The sequence below is a fragment of the Rasamsonia emersonii genome (genome assembly GCF_000968595.1).
Source record: "Rasamsonia emersonii CBS 393.64 chromosome Unknown ctg1118621759671, whole genome shotgun sequence".
In the NCBI taxonomy this organism is placed as follows: domain Eukaryota; kingdom Fungi; phylum Ascomycota; class Eurotiomycetes; order Eurotiales; family Trichocomaceae; genus Rasamsonia; species Rasamsonia emersonii.
In genome coordinates this window covers 96,313-120,436 of record NW_013563343.1, presented here as the reverse complement: position 1 = coordinate 120,436, position 24,124 = coordinate 96,313, and the positions used below count along the sequence as shown (strand labels likewise).

General features: G+C 48.6%; 8 protein-coding genes across 8 annotated transcripts; 3 read left to right on the top strand and 5 right to left on the bottom strand.

The window, feature by feature from the left end:
• Nucleotides 1-1,671: 1,671 nt before the first annotated feature.
• T310_0280 (Actin binding protein) lies at nt 1,672-4,370 on the top strand (the record flags this gene model as incomplete). The annotated part of the gene is made up of 4 exons (XM_013476882.1): nt 1,672-1,879; nt 1,950-2,137; nt 2,205-4,154; nt 4,284-4,370. The coding sequence occupies 4 exons, from the start codon at nt 1,672-1,674 to the stop codon at nt 4,368-4,370; spliced, it is 2,433 nt and encodes an 810-aa protein (XP_013332336.1).
• A 664-nt stretch (nt 4,371-5,034) lies between these two features.
• Nucleotides 5,035-5,977, bottom strand: T310_0279 (uncharacterized protein; the record flags this gene model as incomplete). Its single annotated transcript, XM_013476881.1, has 3 exons — nt 5,035-5,591; nt 5,695-5,798; nt 5,841-5,977. 3 exons carry the CDS (start codon nt 5,975-5,977, stop codon nt 5,035-5,037), a joined length of 798 nt encoding a protein of 265 aa, XP_013332335.1.
• Nucleotides 5,978-6,515: 538 nt separating this feature from the next.
• Nucleotides 6,516-9,092, top strand: T310_0278 (Dynamin GTPase; the record flags this gene model as incomplete). Its single annotated transcript, XM_013476880.1, has 3 exons — nt 6,516-6,614; nt 6,714-8,711; nt 8,778-9,092. The coding sequence occupies 3 exons, from the start codon at nt 6,516-6,518 to the stop codon at nt 9,090-9,092; spliced, it is 2,412 nt and encodes an 803-aa protein (XP_013332334.1).
• Nucleotides 9,093-10,442: 1,350 nt separating this feature from the next.
• Nucleotides 10,443-11,386, top strand: T310_0277 (uncharacterized protein; the record flags this gene model as incomplete). Its single annotated transcript, XM_013476879.1, has 4 exons — nt 10,443-11,037; nt 11,187-11,193; nt 11,259-11,294; nt 11,347-11,386. The coding sequence occupies 4 exons, from the start codon at nt 10,443-10,445 to the stop codon at nt 11,384-11,386; spliced, it is 678 nt and encodes a 225-aa protein (XP_013332333.1).
• Nucleotides 11,387-11,669: 283 nt separating this feature from the next.
• On the bottom strand, nt 11,670-13,365 carry T310_0276 (UDP-N-acetylglucosamine transporter YEA4; the record flags this gene model as incomplete). Its single annotated transcript, XM_013476878.1, has 4 exons — nt 11,670-12,855; nt 12,913-12,938; nt 13,016-13,258; nt 13,354-13,365. The coding sequence occupies 4 exons, from the start codon at nt 13,363-13,365 to the stop codon at nt 11,670-11,672; spliced, it is 1,467 nt and encodes a 488-aa protein (XP_013332332.1).
• A 660-nt stretch (nt 13,366-14,025) lies between these two features.
• Nucleotides 14,026-16,824, bottom strand: T310_0275 (Uncharacterized protein; the record flags this gene model as incomplete). The annotated part of the gene is made up of 3 exons (XM_013476877.1): nt 14,026-15,900; nt 15,946-16,647; nt 16,708-16,824. 3 exons carry the CDS (start codon nt 16,822-16,824, stop codon nt 14,026-14,028), a joined length of 2,694 nt encoding a protein of 897 aa, XP_013332331.1.
• Nucleotides 16,825-17,424: 600 nt separating this feature from the next.
• T310_0274 (Uncharacterized protein) lies at nt 17,425-19,740 on the bottom strand (the record flags this gene model as incomplete). The annotated part of the gene is made up of 4 exons (XM_013476876.1): nt 17,425-17,891; nt 17,965-18,118; nt 18,220-19,353; nt 19,474-19,740. 4 exons carry the CDS (start codon nt 19,738-19,740, stop codon nt 17,425-17,427), a joined length of 2,022 nt encoding a protein of 673 aa, XP_013332330.1.
• Nucleotides 19,741-20,647: 907 nt separating this feature from the next.
• Nucleotides 20,648-22,291, bottom strand: T310_0273 (Protein phosphatase type 1 complex subunit Hex2/Reg1; the record flags this gene model as incomplete). The annotated part of the gene is made up of 1 exon (XM_013476875.1): nt 20,648-22,291. The coding sequence occupies one exon, from the start codon at nt 22,289-22,291 to the stop codon at nt 20,648-20,650; it is 1,644 nt and encodes a 547-aa protein (XP_013332329.1).
• Between the last annotated feature and the right edge of the window lie 1,833 nt (nt 22,292-24,124).

Sequence of the window (24,124 nt, the reverse complement as noted above, 5' to 3'; positions counted from 1 at the left end):
GCTTATTAAGCCACCTCTCCTATCCTGACTCCCTTTTTTTTTCTGTTCTTTCTCTCATTTCTTTTTCTTTGTTAAATCCACCTATACCTACTGTTCCTTAACATTTGATTCTTACATTATACTACAGCCTGTCTCTCATTCCCTATTTCTGTCCCTCATAGAAGGTTCCCACTGTTGACTGGTCTATAGCATAACCCACCTGTATATAGATATTAGCTACTAAGCCCTTCTGCCTAGGTAGTAGGCAGAGCGTGCATAGTCTCTGACTGAAAAACGCTCTCTGAAATGGAAGAATAATAATAATAATAATAATAACACAATATGTATGAGGGTGGCCAGTTAATTTCCAAAAAAAAAATTTTTCAGAAACGCTGAATGTGGAAGCCTTTGGCTGTTCTGGATGGATGGAGAATGTTCCAAAAGAGGGAAGAAATAGGGACACTCTTCACGGCTTCTGCTTTAAGAGAACATCCGGTGGATTCCAAGTGCCATTGGAGTGGTAATCCAAAAAAGGCAATTTGATGTGCAGAATTTAAGAACAAATCCTGCTAAGCTTCCAGAAATGATAAGAAAAAAGAGATTAGAGTCCATAAATGGAAAGGAAGCCAATTGTTGAAGAAGTTGAGTGCCGAAACAAGCATATAGTCCAGCAGCCGAATCGGCTCAGCTGGAATTTTTGCTTGTTTGACAGGTTTTTGAGATGAAATCTCAACTGCTGGAAGGCATCATAAGGAAGCACAAGAGCACAGTTGATAATGGGAGAGGTCATAAAAGCAAGCGCTGGATGGAAAAGGGTAAACAGGATGTTTGGGATGGGGGGCCTGCTTCACTTTTGAGATTGACCACTCCTGTCACATGTTATACAGAGTATGTATCCTAAAATCATGTGACCTTCAAGTCTCAAAGCAATGATTAAAATAACATTAATATTATATACTACCCTTTTGTACAGAGTACATGCCTAGGTGGCTGAATATGTATATAGCTTATTGACAATTGTAAGGTAGAAACAACTAAGCAGTCTAGGTAGTAGTGCCATTGTGAGCTAGTAAGTAGTAGTATTAGTAGTAGTAATCTTAGGAGGTACCTACCTACAGTAATATGGAGTACAGTGTGCCTAGGTACTACTAGGGAGTAATGCCTACCAACTGTACGGAGTACCTACCCTGGTAGGTATGCATGTACATACGGAGTACTACCTAAGGTACCTACCCATCTGACATACTGCGCCACATTCCGCTAACCGCTAGTTGTCCTCTACCCGCTTCCTCATATTATTATTCCCTCCGCAACATCTTCATGCTGATGCAGCCAAGACAAGAGCACCTCAACTCCCATTCTCTGCTGATTTGGTGGTGACCAAATTCAGGCAATCCTAGTCTTCCTTATTACTAGAAAATAGCCCGATTTCACACTCTATACCTTGGAATCAGTGACGGTGAGCTACGGGTCGCATCCATCCATAGTTGCCTAGTACATGGGTTTGCAGATTTGACTTTCATGTCAGCATAAGCTGCTGACTTTTCCAATGGTCTACTGGTTTTGAACGATTCTTACTAACTAATGACCTAGAGTCTTCAATACCAACATTGATGTAAAAGGCGGTTGTCGCATTGTTTTGACGGTGACAATCATATCTCTTCTGCATCGTCTTGAGAGCTTTCTTACATCATGGCTTCTCTGAACCTTTCCTCCAATGGACCTTCCATATCGAGGAGCTATCAATCGATTGTGAACGCTCCTGCTCCGAGCGGGCCGGCAGCATCGTCTTCTACATATGGTCAATGGGTCGTTTTTTCAGTGTCTACCCCACTTGTGAATGCTTTTCAACCGGATTCTGGCGGTAAAGAAAGCGTGTTGAAAGTTCAGAGTACTGGAGGTTTGTTAAACACACTATTATAAGCATCATCTATTATCGTTCAGCTGGTTAGCTAATACATTTGGGTTAGAGGGTGAATTAACTGATCTCATTGAGGAATTTTCTGAGGGTAAAATACAATTTGCCTTTGTCAAAGTCAAGGATCCAAACACGAGTCTTCCTAAGAATGTTCTCATCGGGTGGTGCGGGGAGGGAGTTCCTGAACGGACGAAAGGCTATTTCACCAGTCACTTGGCTGCAGTCTCCAAGTTTCTCCATGTTCGCCTCCTCCCTCCATTTCATGTCAAATTTCCACCAGTTATACTGATTTACGGTACGAATATAGGGTTACCACGTTCAAATAACGGCTCGGTCTGAGGGAGACTTAACCCCGGAAGGCATCCTCCAAAAAGTCGCCGATGCCTCTGGCGCCAAATATGCATCTGAAGAGACCGTTTCGTCGGGAAATGCCGCTTCCAAGCCACCAGTCGCGACAAAGCCCGTGTTTACACCAAGTCGGTCTGCTGGGATTGTTTCTAAACCCACGACAAGTGCTCGGCGAACAGTTGCTCCCAAAAACGACGAGGTTGATGAAGACGGATGGGGTCCTGATGCGCCACCAGTAACTAGGACTCAGCTTGAAAAAGTGCCATCTGCTTACCAGCCAACGAAAGTGGATATACACCAGCTTACTTCTCAGAAGCCAGCTGAGTCCACATTCAAGAGCACCCAGCCCGACAACAATGCTCGAAGTGATATTGTTAAAGGGGGATATCAACCTGTGGGAAAGGTGGATATTGCAGCTATAAGGAGACAGGCGCGAGAAGCTGGCGAGCAAGTGGATGACAGACCAGAACCTGTGAAAGGTGCATATGAGCCCGTTGGCAAGGTCGATATTGCTGCACTTCGAGCCAAAGCCCAATCTACAGATGTCCCTTCCCCTGGGACGGATGATTCGCAGAGAGTTAGCGAGCCAAAGACTTTGTCCGAACGTTCGGCAGCATTTCAAACGTCGGAGCGTCTAACCACTTTGCCAAAGCCTAAAGTATCCAATCGGTTTGCTGTTAGCTCGACCTTCACTGGAACTAAGCCTCCTCTTCCTGGTGATTTCGGAGCCAAAGTTACACCCGCTGTGGCTCCTGTCGGTGGCGCGAGCAGGACTTTTGCAGATGAAGGTGGAAAGACTCCGGCCCAGTTATGGGCGGAGAGGAAGGCCAAAGAACGCGGCTCAAGTGGTGCTGGCGATGTTCCGATTTCGCGCCCCTCGGCTCCCACACAATCTAGTGAGCGAGAATGGAAGAGCTCGTACACTGGAAGGACTTGGGCTCCTGTGCAGACAACTCACACAGGTTTGTCCACTGGCAGCAATGCATCTCAGCAACCTGCTGGTCATGGTGATGAACTGTCACAGGAGTCCGAGTCTAAACCTCCATCAGGGGCGGTAAGCTCTGTCCGCGATCGGTTTGCCCCTTCGCCTTCCGTGGGAGCAAGCGTCTCGAATGTTGGGGAACGTGCACCCTCTCCGCCACCTTTGGATAATAGCACCAAACCAAATGCCGGTCGTGGAATTCCAATTCCAGGCTTGTCAACAGGTCCTGTCGAGTCACAGGAAGCATATGAGACTGAGACTAAACAGGATGTTCCGAACCCGCCACCGCAACCTCGTTCCCCTACTCCACCTACGCCTTCACACAAAGAGAGCTCCCCCATCCGAGTTGCAATGCCGGTCAGTCGCAATGCGCCTGAGGAGATCGTTCGAGGTGCCCCTGAGGAACAGCATTCGCCACCCCAAGTCTTACCCATTCGCAGCCTTGAACAGGCCGTCCCCAAAGAGGAGGAGCTTGAGGAGCCAACTCATGACACGGCTCGTGCGACTGCTGAGGCTACCGTGCATGATACAGCTCACCCTAACTCTATCCGCGCTCTTGTCCAGTATGATTACGAGAAAGCAGAGGACAATGAAATTGATCTGAAAGAAGGGGAGTATGTCACAGAAATTGAGATGGTTGACAAGGATTGGTGGCTGGGAGTTAATGCTAGGGGTGAACGGGGGCTCTTCCCAAGTAATTATGTTGAAGTTGTCGAGGCTGGCGATGCAACTCAAGGAGCGACTTCGGACTTACCTGGGCATGAAAAACGCGAGACCGATATCGAGGCGTCAAGGCCCGTTGGGGAGCCCCCTGCAACTGGTCTTCATTCTGAAAGCAGAGGTCCTACTGCGACAGCACTTTATGACTACGAGGCTGCCGAAGACAACGAGATTAGCTTTCCTGAGGGGGCCAAAATCATCAATATTGTAAGTATATGTACACCCTTTTGTTCCACATAATGTTGAAGCATCAATTTCACTGCTTTGCAGTTCTGACGGGCTTCGACAACACTCTGTTATATCTGTGATATACAGCTTGGCTTACTGTATAATTAGGAATTCCCTGACGAGGACTGGTGGTCTGGCGAATACGATGGCAAGATTGGTCTCTTCCCAGCAAATTACGTGCAATTGGATGAGTGATCGATTTTGCTCCGAAAACTCCTTGCTGCTATGCGCTTTCTTTTAATGTATTAGATCGGTCTGTGTACAGTGTCATCTTAACAAACTGTGAACTCCCTGGATATAGTACAAAATTAAAGGCATTCGAATGACTGACTCTGCATTGATGTGTGGTAGCAACTTTGCAATTTCTATTGACTTACGGACAGTAAGATCACAGGAACATACAACACATTACCCTATTTGAATACAGGAATCCTTACTACTTAAGACATTCAGTATTGAAAGGAATGATTTACGATGCCACAATTCAGCTGGCTATCTATAAAGGGAGTCGCCAAATCATGGAGAAAAGGCGTTAAAACACTCTGTATATATCAGATGGATACACAATGAAGATTGTATTCTTGCTAATTGAATGAAATAAATAAGAGTAGGTTCATCATAAAAGACAGAAAGAACATGAACAGTACGATACGTAACCTGGGTTGCCATTGTAGATGTAGACTGGTGGTACGGTCCAGTTCATGGATTGTTCAACGTTGGAGAACAGGGCAATGACTTGTTATTTCCATTGGGCAGAAAATAAAAGATAACTCTTCCATCTATCAATATAATGCATGACACTGCACCTGCATCCGATTCCGTCATATATGTCTTAGCCTCAAATCTGGTTGGTGAGTTTCTATTCAGTGTTGGATGTATCATTTCCACTCATGGAATAGAAAAAGTTAGCACTCAATATCTTCAGCTTATTATCTTGCGCCCAGTCTCTGATGCCATGCCGTACGCGACCATAACCCCAGTGCTTCCGGTCCTTTGGAGCCTGCAAGTTTCTTGCCTCGTTTGCATCGCCTGCCAGCAGAACGAATACGTATCTATGCCAGCCTGTTCCTTTCGGAGGGCCAGGAGGAAGGTACGTCTTCAGAACTGCAGGAGTGGGTGATCGGTCTGGATTACCAGGCATCACAAGCTCTGGGCTAGTTATGTTCGTAACGATCCAGTGGCACATCTCACTCCAGTCTGGGTTCTTACGACTTCTAGCATCAGGATCCGTCAGGATCAAGGTGAAGGTCTTGTTATTCGTGTCCGCCGACAGAGATGATGACCCGAGGGGCCGAAAATCAAAGACAGGAGTACTGTGGACCTGAGATGGCTGAACTTGATTACCCAGTTGAACAGTGGTATGGGTCGCCGGATACGTAATTTGAAGGGAATATTGCGGCAAAAAATCATCAAGGACTGCTTATCGATGTCATTATTCGTCCACAAAGACTGATGCAGGTTGATATCCAGTATCTTTGATGATGTGATAAAACATCGCAAAAGGGGAAGACGAGCTGACCATCAGGAATGATTAAGCTAGCTAGCAGCCTGCCAATAAAAAAACAGTTAGTCATGTGGCATGTCCTGTCCATGACGGGAATTATCAACAAGAAACAGCGAGGACTAATAAAAAATAGAAATCAATAAATAAAGGTTCAAGCCTACGCATTCCGTGTTTCAGACTGTACTGATATATCCTTGTTGATCATCACTTGAGTAGGGCCACGAGTTGCAGCTACCTCGCAGGGTTGTTGTAGAGCAAAAAACCCAAAGACAATAAGCAAGGATAGTATTGTAGTCATACTGTTCTTAATGGAATTTCACCTTATTGTCTTGGATAGATTCAATGATATGTTTCTTATTCTTATCTTCCCCCCTGATTGTATCTACAAGGAGGAGGAATATATCGACGTCATGATTATCCCCTATTGTACTCTGTAATCGTTTGATCTTCATAAAAGTGCTTATTTCAGCTTATGTCAGCTATGAAGGCACGGAGATTAAAGTTGATGCGGCAACTTGACATATCACGTGAATTTCTGTTCCGGTTGTCCACCTTTAGATGCTCAAATCCAAGATTCTTGTGCTGGTAAACAAGGTCTGAATGTCACAGGGGCTGTTGCACTAACTTCTACACCGTGAATCCATCTCACTGGTTAAAAGGGAGTTTCTCGACTGCAGTGCTGTCAGTCTTTGCTCCCTACCGGACGCTTTTTCTCAACTGGATAAATTAAGAAGGCCCCTGAGGCCTTCGCTGGGGATCGAAGCGGTCGCCTGTGTTCTTCAAGCTGATAATTCCAAGTGTAGTGCGTTAGTGCTGGATTTCAGCTCTTCTGTACAATGGCCTCACTCGGAGATGATTTGCTTGTCACCGTCAACAAGCTTCAAGATCTGGTTTTCAACACCATCGGCAATGACTCCCTCGACCTGCCTCAGATTGTAAGTCCTTTTTTCCCTGTCTTCGAGATATCTCTAAATGGGACAAGATGCATATAATATTGCTTATTTCAACAAATTTTTACTAACTTGGATGGGTAGGTTGTTGTAGGCTCCCAATCTTCCGGCAAATCGTCTGTACTTGAAAATATTGTCGGTCGAGATTTTTTACCGAGAGGCAGCGGGATTGTTACAAGACGACCGTTAATCCTGCAGCTGATAAATATCCCTGGTGAACGCGATTCCAGATCAGAGACTGATCCGGTTCATGGCCCGCATCCGGCACCCGGCGTTGCAGCTCAGGGTGAGTGGGCCGAGTTCCATCATCTACCTGGACGCAAGTTCGAGGATTTTGCTCTAGTCAAACAGGAGATCGAGAATGAAACGGCTAGAATTGCAGGAAATAATAAGGGTATCAATCGGCAGCCCATCAACCTGAAAATCTTCTCCCCTCACGTCCTAAATTTAACTCTCGTGGACCTCCCCGGTTTGACAAAAGTTCCAATTGGGGACCAACCTTCTGACATTGAGAAACAAACTCGTACACTGATTTCCGAATATATTGCGAAGCCGAACAGCATTATCCTTGCGGTGTCTCCGGCCAACGTTGATCTTGTCAACTCCGAGGCTTTGAAACTCGCCCGCCAAGTAGATCCCATGGGACGGAGGACGATTGGTGTGCTGACCAAATTGGACCTCATGGACCATGGTACAAATGCTCTGGATATTCTCACTGGTCGGGTTTACCCCTTGAAGTTGGGCTTCATTGGCGTTGTCAATCGGTCTCAACAAGACATTCAAAGTGGCAAGTCATTGGCTGAGGCCCTGAAGTCTGAAGAGGAGTTTTTCAGGCACCATCCCGCTTATCGGAATATGGCGAACCGCTGTGGAACGCAGTTTCTGGCAAAGACTCTCAATTCTACTTTGATGGCTCATATTCGCGACCGTTTGCCCGATATTAAGGCTCGGCTCAACACTCTGATGGGGCAGACACAGCAGGAACTTGCCAGCTATGGCAACAAACAATTCAGTGGCAAGGAACACCGGGGATCATTGATCCTGCAACTAATGACACGTTTCGCCTCTTCTTTCATTGCCTCTATCGACGGAACCTCTTCGGACATCTCGACTAAGGAACTGTGTGGAGGGGCGAGAATCTACTATATTTTCAATTCCGTCTTTGGCCAGTCACTTGAGAGCATCGACCCGACCCAAAATCTCACGGCCTACGACATTCGAACTGCGATACGTAATTCGACTGGACCCCGTCCAAGCCTGTTTGTGCCGGAACTTGCGTTTGACCTTTTAGTCAAGCCTCAGATCAAGCTCTTGGAAGTCCCCAGTCAGAGATGTGTTGAATTGGTATACGAAGAGCTGATCAAAATTTGTCACACCTGTGGTTCTCAAGAGCTTTCACGGTTCCCCCGCCTTCAAGCCAAACTGATCGAGGTGGTGTCAGATCTTCTCCGTGAACGGTTGGGCCCGTGTTCCAGTTACGTTGAGTCTCTTATTGCCATACAAAGGGCATATATCAACACTAATCATCCAAATTTCCTGGGTGCCGCTGCCGCCATGTCTTCTGTCATCCAGAGCAAGCAAGAGCAGGAAAAGAAGGCACTACTAGCCGAAGAAAAGAAGAAGCGTGAGAAGCGACGGCTGAAGGAACTTGGGGGAGTGAATGGCACTGCAGTTGCCGAGGAAGATGAAGAACAGCAGGCTGATCAGAAGACACAAGCTATTCCTGTCCGAGGTTCCAACGGGACTGGTCCTCGAAACCTGTCCCCACACGTGGGCAGGGGAGCGGAGAATAACGTTTCTACAACGCTAAACGGAGCACAGCAATCAACGTCCCCTCCGAGATTTGGGTCCACGAATACAGCCCGTGATTCATTCCTCAATTACTTCTTTGGCAAAGAGGGAGGTATCCAGTCAGCTGGGCCTCTCCCTCAGCCAACATCGTCTCAAGCTAGGCGTGTTGGCCACTCTACTGAGCCCAGTATCAGCCACAGTATCCGCAGAGCGGAGACAAAGTCACCGGTCCTGCCACATGATGAATATAACGCTCCCACCTCTGAATATGGAGGTGACGGTTCGCAATTTGTAAGTATCAACACAGGTCATTGCATATTTTCTAAGTCCTGTACTAACTAAAATCAATTCATGAAGCCCGATGATAATGCTGAGCCAACCCTCACTGAGCGGGAGCTTATGGAGACTGAGTTGATACGGAAATTGATATCGTCATACTTCAATATTGTGCGGGAGACCATCGCGGATCAAGTTCCTAAGGCTATTATGCACCTTCTTGTCAACCACAGTAAGGATGTGGTTCAGAATCGACTTGTCAGTGAGTTATACAAGGAGGAGCTTTTTTCTGAGCTTCTTTATGAAGATGACGGGATCAAGGCGGAGCGTGAAAAGTGTGAGAAGCTTTTGGAAACTTACAAGGAAGCGGCAAAGATTGTGGGTGAAGTCTTGTAAACTGTCTTCGTTTCTTCTAGCTGTGGACTCTTCTTTGGCCACGAGTGGGATAGCAGGCTGCGGCCATTTGTATAAAATATGTGAAGAGAGCAATTGGATGGCGCATGAGGTATGTGAAAATATATCTTCTAGCATTCTCCAATATTCTTCCCTTTGCATCGGTGGCTCCTTTTGTATATTGTGTCTTATAAACCATGTTGTCGTATGATATTCTGAAATCCTTCATCCTCCGAACCAAATGTTTTTGTCCGCACGTCTGTATCAACTAGCCTACAGTAGAGTATAGCATCTATACTGTGTATAATAAGCCTTCCAGGTCTTGCTTTGCCGTTTTAGGATAAAATTAAAAAAAAATACCTGGTCTATGTCTAGGACTTCTTTGGCCTTCAAGCCTACCCACTTAAAGGTAATATAGTCTACTTTCCAGGCGGGCTCCTTATCCATACACCTTTAACCTTAGGCCATAATTGTGCAAGAACGGAAGTTCATGTTTTTATATGTAGAGATGTAGAGATGAGGATCACATATATGATAATAATACATATATGTAATCGAGTTGCGACAACTGCGGTCTGGCGGTTGCTATGATGCCGTGAGTTGTATGCATACACAAGGCATTATCGCTTCAGGCAGGAGAGGTTTCTTGCAGTAGAATGCTTGTTGGTAGAAGATGTATCACTGGCGCAGTACATTCATCCATTCATTGATCTTGAACGGGCCCCGGCTGCGTTATTCCATTCGAATATTAACTCACGTAATAATACCAATCACGAGGCATGGGGTACAATTAACTTATTATTAGCCCCCAACAAATTGATCGTCCTCACGACATGAACAGCCCCCTCAGCCCCGCTGGCACTGCCAGGCTGCAGGCAATTTATAGTTAGCACCATCTGGCGAGTCAGTTGCTACCTACTAAATATACTACAAACCGGCCAATGATTTTGATGCGCAAGAGAGACACCTAACATAAGCAGTTCAGCTTTTCGATAAGAAATGAAAGTTTAACATGGGCTGATCGTTATTTATACAAGCGAGCCATTCCTGTTTTGAAAAGGATCTTTCTGCTTTTTAATTTATATATTAATCAAACTACTGCTTGCTTTGCCAAAGTCTTTCCATTCTTGTCTTCTAGCGCATCAGTTTGACAAAACCTAGTCTATCTCGCAAGTATTATTATAATACTATATACAACATTGGTGATTTCTTTTCTCCTTTGAAAGGCTGTGATTCCCTACAATACGCCAATTACGAGGGAAATCCCTTTTGCTTTTACTTAAAAGAAAAGTAAGGCAAAATTCAGAAAAGAAAAAGAAGATACCAACTACATCTTGAGGGGAGTCTTCTACCATGAACGGACCACGCCGGCTTCATGTCTACAGTAAAGGATGGGGTTCGAACTCTTACTACGTCCTCGATTCCGATGAACAGACGTGCCTGTACACCCTTCGAGAGAAGCGCATGCATTGGACCTCCGGACCGGACATCGAGGTCGTCCGCACCAGCTACCGTCCGGAGCTGAAAGACCGTCCGGTCGAGTTCGTGGTCGGCGCAGTTCACCGGCACACGCTCTCGACGACTTTAGACGTGTACATTCGAAATCAACATGTCACGCTGTCGTCCGACGGCATCTTGTCCGGCGGAGCTATGTCCTATGTGTCTCCGCGCCCCGGAGTCGGCAGACTCACCTGGGACAGAGAGGGCATGTTTACAAGTTCCATGCGGTTGATCCAACAGCACGGCGGGGGACGTGCCACGATCGCTCGGCTGGAAACCGTTCGCTGGTCCATGTCGAAGATCGGTCGGCTCGAAGTCTGGGATCAGCAGGCAGGTGATGATGTCCTGGACGAAATCGTCGTTACCGGTCTTGCAATTCTGTTAGTGAACCGCCGGAAAAGAAGCTCGACTGCTGGTGTGGGAGGAGCAGGAGCAGCGGCAGGGGCAGGTGCGTGAGCATATATATCAAAGAAGGAGAGTGAAATCGGACCTCAGCAGGCGTGAGTTTTTAAGTCAGTTCGAGCTTGGATGGAATGAGAATTATGGCTGGGATGTTGATGGAGTTCATTCATGACCAATTTCTTACCATGTCAGCAGTTCAAAGGTAAGGGAAAGTAAAGAATTGGGGCCAGTGGGAGGCAAGCAAAGTACTGTACTCCAGTTTTCTAGGTCGTTATCTGCTATATGTGATATCACAGCAATCTTGTATGCATATGTCCCATTTCCATTTGTTTTGACAAGTAGTATATGGCACTAGACCACTAGCTGTTGTTCTGAGCAGTCCTGACAGTGACTGAGCTGGTTGAATGAGATTGTACAGGTAACTGAGTGGTTTGAATATAGGTAGGTTATCTTAAGTATTAATATCAAAGCGTATAAATAAGATGTATTCATGCTGTATACACATCACAACCGCTGTCTTTGTCACATCTATGCGCATAATAAGAAAAGATAGAACTAGCAGCATACAGTTCCCAAAGAACTCAGGACAAGAGATTAATATACATATACTGCACACAGATCGAGTTTTGCCTCGTTTAAATTGATATAATCTTATCAGACTATCTCTTTATCTATCCATCATTCACTCTTACCAGCTGGACGCATCTTCTTCTTCTGCCGTGCACTTTCAATACCGTATAATGCGCCACCGAGAAACACAAGCCCAGCACCTACCGATACACCCATGGCAAGCGAATTGCCGAAAAGGTAAATAGACAATAATAGAGACACTAACTTGCGGATATTCAAGACAATTGTAACAGTCAGAGAAGACGATTTGGCTGCCAATAAATAAACGCCGCGGATGCACAAATATTGCGTGATGGCGTTGAGTAGAAGATAAAAGACCTTGATGGGGGTCTGCGCGAGAATAGATCGGATCAGAGGATGTCTGGGGACGGCAGAGAGAATTGACGCGGTAGCACCGCTTTGTCGTATCCTGCCCGCAAGGTCGCCTGCTGTGGCGGGAGCGATGGTCGAGGATGCGAAAGATGCGGAGACAGTGGAAGCGGTCGCGTTGCTTGAAAATAAACGGTCATCGCCGAGTACAGCAGACAGAGAAGACAGCATGGAAGGAGATGACAGTAAAGCACGGAATTGAGAAGACATTTGTGGGTAGGTCGGCAAGAAGAATGGCAACGAAAGCACATGCGAGTAGAGCAGCGCCTCGCGCCAGTGGTTGGTACCGTGTACCGCGTAGAGGCGATCGGCGTAGACACCTTGAAAAGCGGACAGAACCATCGCTAAAGCGAGAATGGTGAACCCGGTCAAGAACGTGATCACCGAACTGCCACTGTTGCCGTCGTCATCCAAACTGATACTGATCTCCATCGATCGTCCCTGCGCGGCAGCATCTGTCAGTGCGGCCCCCACCACACCCAATGTCAGCAATATGACAGCAAGGACCTGTATCCGGGAATATCTCCTGGAATTATAAAGATATCCAATAATCATGGATGCCACCGGCCCACCAGACCGAAGGATAATGTGTAGTGGTACGGAGATCCGGTATGCGAACGCCCAATTGTTCAACAGATTGACGGTAACGAAGAACAATGTGTATGCCCACCAAGACTTGAGGGGGATAGCTCGCGGGCTGAGGAAGAAGGCTCGAGGCCCCGCAGACCAGGAGAGGAAGTTGGGAATCGTAAATAACGCCACTGTCACAAATTGGACAAAGGTTATAAGAGGGCCTGTAGACGAGATGAGTACTTGATTCCGGACACTTGAACGCCAGAGTTTCTCACCAGAACTTGGTTCATCTCTGCATAGAAGCATCAGTGACGCATCCTGTGAGATTCTGATTCACTGCATGACTTACTTGATTATAGCCTCAAGAGCGAACACCTAGGTCACCAGTTTAGAGATTACGAATCTTTGAAATGAAGGATATTTTTCTCTTTCAGGGCCAACAAATCGCTTACATTCCCACAGCAACCTCCAAATATCAACAAGCCGATTATTCCCACGTCTATCCACTTAGGTAGGGTAGTATAAGCGATTGCGCTTATGATATTTCGCCAACTTGTCTTTGTCTCCTCGTCAATTTCGCTCTGGTTGTTTTCCTTTCCCCTGCCGGCTTTCGTGTTCGGAGCCAAGGAGACATTCTTATTGCCTCTCTGTCGAACTGGAGCTGCCTCGAGTGCGCCATTGCGTGAATTGGGATCCTAGATCAGATTATTGCATTATTAACCGGCCGAAGCGCGCAAGATGAAGTTGGACAGGAAATAGAATACATATCTCGCTGGGAGATGGAACTTACCGTGCTTGGCATTGTTGACTACCGCACAGCCGGCCTCCTTCACTTCACAATTGTCTTGCGCATAACCAGACGGTTCCAATCGACAATGGCGATTAATTCCTGGTTGACATATGGGGCATTTGCGGAAGGAAATGAAAGCGTGCCGCTGGCAATTGAGCCGGCGTTAGGCGTTAAGCTTAGGCTTGCTCCGTACAGAGTACGGAGTAGTACGGAGTAATTAAGGAACGTGGCACAAAAGGGACCCACCTACCTAAGCCAAGATAACTAGTGGATAACCTTACCTTACATACGGAGTATAATTATACTCCGTAAGGAATAATAATGACAATAATACGGAGTACTTAAATTTCACTAACACAACTTCCAATTATCAACGTTATCCGCCGGTTTACGCTGCCCCATTGAATATGCGCTAGAATTTACCGCGTACGAAATTCATGTCCTGGTACCATAGATGTCTGCTCCGAAGTGTCATGATGGTTAAACCGGAATCCACCGGATTCAGAAATTACCTGATAAACCGCATCTCAAACTAGTATACAGTCACCATGTATTATTCTGTCCGCCCATATAGAAACGCCAAAGGTGACCTCCCTAGGTTGACTGCCCCCAAAAAACTAGACCGCGAAATTTAGCATGAAATTTCATTATTAACAATCACAAGTCAAGTATTCAATCATCTTCAATATCATCATCACTCAAAATCAACTTCTCAACTGCCTCTTCGACAGGCGGTGGCAGCTTTGGTCCAAAGGCGCTGCTGCTAGAAGAAGCCTGCTGGCGCCCTAATGGCCGACGACGTTCTTCGGGAATCGAAACCTCGGGATCGGTTGCCCAGTCAGTGACGGATGAGGGCTCAAAGTCGTCGAGCTCATCGCTTGGGATCTCATCGTTTGGAAACCCAATACCCCGGAACTGAGTGATCCTATCCAGTTCTCCGGTTTCGGCCCTGTTAGACCAAATCTTCGCCATGTATGGAAGATGGTGAAGCAGAATGTCGTCACGAGACATCATGGTTGCGACCATTTCTTGGGAATGGTGGTTTTCGCTACCAGGAAAGGGAGTCTGGTTGATCTCGGCAGCTTTCCAAGATTCCACGCCTGTTCGTCCAGATATTGGGCCTCTAACATTCTTCGGTGCAGCCGCTGGATCCAACAGTCGTCGTTCCCAGACATCTATCAAACCTTCCAATGCCTCGGTCTCCTTCCATAGCCGCAGTGAGGTCGGAAAGTACATCTTGTATGCATCAACGATGCGGCCGCCAGAGGCTGATTGACCTACTCGTCTCCTGACAGGATCAGGAAGGTAAAAGAGAAGTCCTCGTACGGCAACGTGAAAGCTGATCTCGTCCTGTCGCAACGTATCAATGCTTGCACCGTAGCCCTGATGATGGCTGCGAGCAACCCCGACTCCTGTCCGGCTTGCTTGTAAGCCACTGCGACTATTGGACCCTAGGACATCACTGTCAGATAGAGACTGGATGCACCCTTCGAGGCAGTCGGTAAAGGATGGCCCATCACAAGACGGCACATAATTCTCGTGCAGAGCCGAGATGAAGGTCTGGATATCGGTCCCTGTCTCGTTGATAAGATCTTCGATAGAGACCTGCGATATTCTCGGACGTTCAAACTGACGCAAATGTTCGGGAGGCGCACCGTGCTCGGCTCTGCCTTGTTGTGTTGAGCCTAGATCTTCGCGCTTATTGTAGACTACCTTCCCTACTGCGTGGAACAAACCAAGACTGGCTTCCCTCTGTGTCACCATCTCAAGTGACTCCTTCTCCATTGGAGTTAGTGCAGCGCTCTCACGACTGGGATTTTTCAGTTTGGCAGCTACTCTGCCTCCCCAATCTCCATTTTCATCCCCTCGGAGACATAAAAATTCCAGAGAGGATATAGCGCTTCGGATGTCACCCAACTCTGAGAATTTCTTGAGAACGGCGGGGCTAGGAATCCTTTTCCGCATTGAGTGCCGAGCCTCCTTCTTGAGGACAAGATCAAGTGCTTTGTACATAAATGTAGGCGCAATCCGGTTGAACTCGATAATGCTGGTCCCCGGATGATTGCATATTTCTGGTCCGAGCAGTCGATGTACAGTAAAGTTGTCCGATATCACAGCGGTCGTGCTCAAGAGCGTCTCCGAAATTATAATTACTATCGGAGGTGCCATGTTCGCCGAGTTCCTGTTTGATAGACTTGCCGCCAAATATCGATGTAGGGAAGATCTGAACGCAGAAAGAGCAGACGAACTTCGGGCTAGCACACTGGGGAACTCTTCGATCAAAATGACTCGCTGCATCGGGGATTTTTGAGAATCTTGCGCTGTCGTATCAAGACCAGCACTATCATCCAAATCAAGGCCACCGAATATATTGCTCCGCCCGAGAAATTCATCGAACTGCGCACTCAAGGACGTATACCCCTGACTGGATTGTTCGGCACCCAATGGATTCTTCCACTCCACGATATCGAATCCTAAGACCTTCGACAACAACGACACAGTTGTTGTCTTACCGCTGCCTGCCGGACCATGCAGGACAAGCATTCTCTGTGACAAGACAAGTTAGAACCGACCTGAGATGTTGCTACACACCCGGGCTTCCGGATGAGATTTTAGGGAGGATACACACACACGTCTATTTTTCCCGGCAAAAACATCAGCCAGCCAATTTCGCACATCAGCCACTTTCTTCTTGTGAACTGCTAGTTCATCAAGATTAGAAGGAGCATAGCGCTCCGGCCAAGGACGCCCATCAGCCTCCTTCGATTTTGCTCCTGCATTGACGTGCTCACGAGGACCCTGGATGTTCGGACTCGCGGGCAAAAGGAAGCGTTTCTTGGGGCGAGAGAACTTGTTGTTGGTATGGTCACTTTGGGAGGACGAACGCGATGCTTGTTTCCTTGGACCTTGACTCGAAGCATTGCCACCATTTCCGGCACTTGTTTCCTTGGCCAGCTGGTCTGCGAAGATCTCTTCGCAAGAGCTATAGTCATCCTCAATCAGATCTTCCTTGTCTTCAACCTCGTCTAACGCCTGCTCTGGTAAAGATTTGGTCTCCGATTTTCGTGATGACCAACGCTGCTCCTCGGTGGCAGGTTGGAAAAAACTATGTAGCGACTTCGACGAAGTCTCATGCTGTTTCGTGTCTGCAAGCCTCTTCTTTCCTTTCTTAGTCGGGGAAGCTGATGTTGTCCGGGAGGTGTTGCGAACGCCAGAGGGAGATGTAGTAGAGGTCCGAGTCGCTTTCGATCGCGAAGGAAGGGACGGTGCAGCGGTGGACTTCGAAGAAGTGCTCTGGCAGAAAGACAATAAGTCAATGCGCGAATGTCTCAATCAGCTCCTTTATCACTTTACCAATTTCAATGGCCTCGTAAGCCCAGAATCCTTATCGGTCGCTGTCTGGAACTCGGCCTCCTCGTCCGATGAAAGGACGACCAATTTGCGCTGCCTCTTGGCGGGACGGGCAGCCATGGCGTTTCAGATGAAGATTCTTGGAATATCATTGTCCGCTGAATTTGGAATCATGGGCAAGAGACGATCGAGGCATATTACTGTCGTTGAAGAAGCCTACCTAGACTGCGAGGTACCTCCGAGCACTAATAATTTGTTATCGGACGGCGAGATGGGCCCAGACAACGAACTAACTGCTTTCGGGTAGACTCTCCAGTTCCAGCTGGAGGAGCTCTTTTTCAATGCGGGGAAAAGGGATGGAAAATAGCATGCATTCAAAAGCATGATGATCTGAAATTTTTTGAAATGAATTTTGTTTCACAGAAAGCTGCTAAAAGGGGTATTTAGGTCACAAAACTCCAAAAAAAAAGCTTGTATACAGAATCCGCCGTATTATACAACATGGCTTCCCGTATTGAATTCATTATATCTCCCCACCCAGATATGGAAGAAAGTGTGAGGAAACTCATATACACACAAAATCGTTCCAAGTCTCCCAAATAATGTACACGTACATATATTCGAAGTAGGACGCTCGTGCCGAGAACAGATCGACCAAACGACGATGAGAAGGTCGACCGATCAGACACGCAGCATAGGATTGAGGGCCTGAGAGCGAGTCTAAGCGCCCCCGAAGATATCGTAATAATAGTCTTCATCGAGTCCCTCTCGGCTGGGAACCTTTGGAGGCTCTCCAACGAAGGCGGCTTCGTCGAATCGTACGTTAAGGAGGCGAATCTTCAGTCCATAGTTGCTGATTAGATTCACCAGCTTGTTGGTCTCTGCGGTAATTGGCTGTTGGTTAAGGAGCATAAGCAGACCGTCCAGCCATTCCGAGGCAACGGCGTGTGATTGCGGGCGAAGCGTCAGGAGAGGGATTTCTTTCTGGGTCGACCTGCTGCCCGAGCGATTATGGCCTTGACCCTTTTGTGGAGCGCCGGAATGAGAGCCTGATGACGGGGCATAACCGTGAATCGTAATTTTGGTGGATGACGATTGATGGGGAAGCGTTTTGATTGTCGAGCCTGAAGAATCATCCGGCGAAGCGGTGACATTAGATACTACAGACGAGACAATGGACAAGTCGACTGGTTCGGCGGTTAGTACACGCAATTCACAGCATTACCCAATACGCCGAGAAATTTGAGGAAGAAAGCATACTCTTGTTAGGAAGAGCGTCCAAGGACGGAGGAGTGTCTTGAATAGAGTCAAAATCAGCAAAATGGAGGTATCTGCGATTATGGGACAGTTGCACGTATTTGTACGACCCAGGCGCCGAACGCTTCGAGTCCGGTTTAGCTCCAGCTCCTTCCGACTTGTGGTTCGTTTCATTCGGAACCAAGCGCCTTGGAGCAAACATCGGATTCGTTGTTCTTTGACAAACTGCAGGGCCTCGTGCTCCAGCTCGTCGCGTACTTGGCGTAAATGCTGTCCCCAAGCGTCTTCGTACGTGAGCTCCAGAAGCTCCATCTGGAGTTCCCGCAGGCGCTGGTACTCAAAGTCTGCTAATTCCTCCTCCACATCTTGAATATCCTTTGTGCGAGATGCACCTCCAACGACCGATTCAATGAGAATGCGCACCAGCTCGACGATCTTATCAAAGTCATTCACATCTGCCCCGGTGGCTTTCCACAGGCGAAAGAAGGCATGAAGTCCAGCAACGTGGAGTCGGGACCAGTGCAGCAGTAAGGGCTTAAACACTTTGTCTAAATTGGATCGGGACTCGAGGACGAGGTAGCTTTTGGCATCTTCCGTAACACACTTGTCTACCTCGAAATGCTCGTAGAGAACGGAGGTGATGGCCAACGACGCTCGTGCAATGGGACATCGCTGCTCCGGCGGTTTGGTGGAGTGTTCAAGAAGCATCTTCTGGAACTCATCCTGGTGCTTCCTCACGTAGTCTGTCAGGTCCATCATCCCGAGAAAGCCCATCTCCTGGAATTCGGTGGCAGGAGTTTCCGTCTCAAACCCGAGTCGCCTCCATTTCTCCGGATTATGCCTTCGAGACCGCCGTGTGTCGTCGCCATTCTCCGAGCTTTTATCCGTAGCCTTCTCAGGGTTACTCGCCAGGTGGATTCCTTTCAGCGCTCTTCTGTGATCCGGCTTCTCCAGATCTACGGGAACGTTCCTCCACTTTCTCAGCAGTAGTTTGGTGAGGGATTGGAACTCGATCAGAGGGTGTGCATGATCTTGCAGCGCGGTCCCCTGCATCAGAACGTAAACGGCTCGGATCACACCCAGGTCTTGCAATCGCTTGATGAACTTGGGCCATTCCGTCTCGTCTTCGTTGGTGATCGAGTCTCGCATCAGCGAATTGATCAATTGCAAGGCGTTAGCGCACAGTGCATGGTCGGCAGAAGAAAGCCTGCTGACAAGCATTTCGAGGAATTGCGGGTAGATCGCGATCGCCGGTTTCAGAGCCCGGAAACCGAATAGCCCAGGCTGTGACGATCGACCAGAGGTATGAGGGCGGGAGACTATAGAGACGAGTATCGACATGGCTCCACGAAGGATGTTGACCAGGGGGTGAGTGACAATTAGCTCGACGATCTGGGGAGCACAGTTCGGCCATCAGCAATCACGCATCCTCGAGGCCGAGCAGCAGAAAGTTCCCAAAGAGAACAACTGATCGGATCTGTAAGAGATGAGCGGCATTGGCGCTCAGCTTACCCTCTCGACCAATTCCTGATCAACGTATTCCCATCCCTTATCTACCTCCAGCAGGCGCGCAAAGCTCGTCAGAGTGTATGCCAATGTGTTTCCCGTCGCGTGGAGGGTAAGGTAGCGCAACTTGGCAAGTCCACCTTCGGCGATGAAGATGTCTGCAAAGGATGGATCGCCAATGCTTCCTTGCAGCTTAAAGACTGCCATCTTGCGCACAGCATCTTCCTCGCTTCCGAGCCTTTCGACCAGCTCGGAGATGTTGAGGCCCTCCATGGCTGGCAGCCTTGGGTCGCGCACCGTGGCCGTGATCAGTACCGGATGATTTCGTCCAACTGTGGTGAGTTGGAGAAGGCGCACGGGTGTCGCTTTCGTGTCTTTATGCAAGTACAATGGAGTGGTGCCAAATACACTCGTCGGTCGTGGTGGACGGAATTCTAACAGAATCAGGGGCAGCGGCCGCCAGCGCGGGAACCCGTTCCCGCCGGACGGTTGGATGCTCAGGCCGCAGCAGCAGCCGGAAACTACTTTACGGCACAGGACCAGCAACGTGCATCTGCATTCAGCCTTTCTAGGATAAAGGTGGACAAGTTCCAAACAGGCATCTGGCAGCTGGCATTTTCTAGAGTCGTGAGACGTTTCCCGAGGGCATGTAAGTATCATGCTCAATAAGAATCATTCAAGACAACACCAGAAAAGCCGTCTAGGCTAGGTAGGAGTACTCCAACGCCAGATCTAGCGGAAGTCTGTCCAGTAATTGTATTATATGTATATATACGGCCCTATGTAGAAGTTATAGTCAAACGCTCCAATAGATCACGCTGTTAAGCCGTGGGGACGATCAGAAACCAGACGAAGAAGCCGATATCTATGCACAAGTCCTTTAAGGCCCATGTCAGGAACAACGAGAACCGTTCAAGCTGCGCGCCGTAACCAGACCACAACACCAAACTCCGAAGGCCACTCAACTCCATCATTTTTTGATCTTTTCTCATCATTCATAGATGGGTCATGTTCGAGGTGGACGATGTCTTCACTCAATAATGATCAGAAACTGGAACTGAAAACTGTACAAGAGAATTGTGATATGTCGGGGACGGTCCTCAAACGGTGAGAACGTATCATACTGCGGAGAAAAAGAACGACTAATTGGCGAATGCAGGTGGCAGTCGACAGGGCTCGATCATCGTCGCCAGCCTACGTTCCATATAACGTGCGCAATATCTCGGGCTGTGTTGATCGTATCCGCAATTCGGCCAAAAAGACCAGTGTACTGAGACTCCCCTTCTTCAGAGGAGAAAAACATGTCCGACGACGGGAAGTGGAGATCACCATTCTCCAGCTCGTCTTCATCTTCTGGGTTCACGAACCACGGACGATCGCGGGAAGAGTCGTACCCGGCTCGATCGGGTTGCCAATCTGGGTCCAGATCGTTTTCCTCGTCATCGAGGAGAAAGTTGGCCTCGGGCCTCGGAGGCCGCAGGGTCTCCACCGAAGGTGACGGGGACAACTCGCCCGTTGTGGTCGGGGAAGAGCGTGAATGCTGGGGTGGTTCAGGGGTATCTCCACGGTATTTTAACGTGGTCGAAGGCAAAGGGGCAATTGTCTTGCTCTCACTGCTGAAGCTGTTCCGAGGAGTGCTTCGACTGCTGATCGGTGCTTTGGAAGGAAATTGTTTCATCATCACGACACCGTCATCCGATTCGTCATCGTCTTCTTGGTCGAAATGGAAAAGAGAAGGATCGTCGTCATCATCCTCGCCGTCTTTCGCTTCGACGGCAATACATTGCACGACCTCATTGTTGAAGTGGATGTGGCGTTTCTCGCTCGGTGAAACCAGACCGGAAGACGTCGAATTCGTCCCAGTGGAACCAAAGGAGTAGTCCGATCTGCGACCCAGCGAAATGTCAAAGTTAGGTTGTCCCCTAGTATGTTCTGCTTTCTGCGCCTGAAGAATGGCCCCAGCATGCTTAAGAAGCGTGTGTTGAGACAGCGAACGCTGAAGAATGGCTTCGGACGCGGTTTTCTTCTTTAGGATAGACTTTCTGTCTAGGAACGAGTTTGCAGAAGACAATCTACTGGAAGAAGGGGTGGTGTTGGATATGGGCGGCCGCTTGCTGTCAGTCTGCAAGGGACCGTATAGCCAGGTCACATCACAGTCCTTCAACCAGTTCAGCGTCTCTGGAGAGACCGTTCGTAAGTTGTATTTCGCTTTTGCCCACGTCCTCCATGAAGCGTTTTCCAGTCGGACAGCATTGCTATAGCGATTTCTTCGTGAGACCACATAGCGCCAGGATGCCCAGATGTCTTCCTCCCGCCATTCATGGGATAAATAGTCGACATGCCTCTCGGGTTCCTCTTCTATGGACGAATCGTCGCCGGCCGTCCGACAAGCGGTTGTAAAATTGGTCTCTATCCGGTCCGGATGGGATGTGTCTTTGTCGGAAGTTGAATGAGGTGCAATGCCACTGTTCGAAGAGGCCTTCGCGGCATGCGTCTCTGGACTGGAGTAGTCACTGGCATCATAGGACGGCAGCACGATCTCGTCCTCCTCTCTTTCGGGAGTTGCGCTCAAGGACAGACTGCTGGTGGTAGGCGTGTAAGATGAAGGGCTCGGAGAAGGAGGAAATTCCGGAGACGAGGGAATGGTTGAGGAGGTCGATGAAGGTAGGGGGCTGGGATATTCCGTCTCGTCGTATTCGGGCATAGAGGATTTGAAGAAGACCCCTTGGTCTTCCAGGAAGTATGTCTGAGCCGTCGGAGGGCGCAGCCGGTTCGGAGAGAGGCGGGCGTCCCGTTCATGGGGAGCCGGGAGCACGGTAGCCATCGTGGTGAACGACGCAAGCAGGACGCGACTTAGCGAGTTGACGCCATCATCGCTTGGGTTTTTAGCAGCTGGCCAGGGGCGATTCGATCAAAACAAGCTCTGTTCGAGAAATATAAGGAGATGCAGTAGCGATCTGGTTGACCGTAGTGGAGGTAGTGATCAGAGTCAAGGCGCAGTTCTAACAAGACTGCGGCGATAGACAGCAGGATTGTTGCTGAAGAATATGAGCACTGCGAGGAACTCGAGAACAAGGGCAGGGAGACGTTGGCGGATGGGGGAAAGAGGGCGACACAGCAAAACGTCAAGCGCAGATAATGAACAGCAGCATCCAGTCGGAACAAAAATCTAATCAGAATCCAACGAGGATTGGCGGAGGAGGATCTACTCGGAGATCTCGACCGTGGGGCTGTATCGGACGCAGCAGGCAATCCGGTCTGTTCTGAAGACAGGGGAAGCGGTGGAGGAGCTGTCTTGTCCCAGTAGCTTCACGCTTGGGCGGGATTAGGGTTAGGGACAAGGGACCAGCGACGACGCCAAAGATGCCGGTCACGCGGTGACAGGCTGCATCGTCGCTGCGGACCACCGAATGAGGGCGCGAGACTGTCGACGATGCTTGGTGGCTGCAGTGGAAGATCACGGTGGTGGTTGGTGCGGGGGAGGAGAATTCGCAACTGGGCTGGCGAGGGGAAAGCCACAAGGTTCGCCGGCATGGCGATAGCATTAACAAGCGTCTCTTCGTGCCGCACGCGGCCTGCGGAGAACGGGTCGAGGAGCTCAGGCCTCCCCCAAGACCCGGTACGCACCGTACATATGACACCAGAAGAATGGGAAATCCAGACAGCTGCCAGGTATACTTCGCAATCGGCCTGTGCAGTAGCATCCGTATGGTGCTGACGGCTCTGGGGCTCCACGGGCCTCCAGATTCCATGGAGAGATCGAGCGTCGGAACTCGACCCCGCTGGCGAAAGACGCTGCGCAGGAAATTTTCTTGGACACGCCGCGTCGACGCGATCCATGGCGCGCTAGCCAGCATGCAAGCAATCTTGCATCTTGAACAAACTTGCCCAATGTAAATCATTCTTCCGTTTTGTCTAACCCTGGCCTGGTCGAATCTAGACTGGTCTGATCTAGACTTTGAAGCTATTATTACCAGCAGCCTTCGCATCGCTTAAGAGCTGTACGCCCGTTGATGGATCCATCCACCAAGTTTCATTACTTGCAGGGTTCCAAGTTGAGAAGAATATCTGAGTGCTGTCTGCATGCCGTTTGCCTTCAACTCTGGCCAATTGCTAGACACGGATAAATCGTCATATAGTCCCTGTCTGCCCTCACAGACCCCTCATTGACTTTATCCCTTGTAAACGGGGTAGTACAATGTCCTCGAACAGCAGTCTGAAGCGAGGATCGGGGCTCTTGTCTGCATTACCGAATCGTGCCGGCCAAGGATCCCGAGACGGGCCAGACTGCGGCAATCTCGCCTCGTATAATGAGTAGGTAACTAATTGGGATAATCACTTAGTCATCATGTTTCCTACGATATTATTTGTCGAATGCCTTAGGCAGTATCCAAAGAAAAAATGATACGGGTATGTCTCTGAGCTGTCTCCTACAGATTGTCATCCGATTCTCCCACACGACTTCCTATAGAAAACTGAATATGGGGTGTTTCATGTGTAGAGTAGGCATTTTAAGTATTCCACGGTCCATCACAAAATTAATTCGTCAGACGAATAAAAAAAACGGAAAAAAGCAACCGCTCCGCTCGACCGGATTCGAACCGGTGACTCTTCGGTCACAATGGAGTCCATTACAGCCGAATGCCATAACCAACTA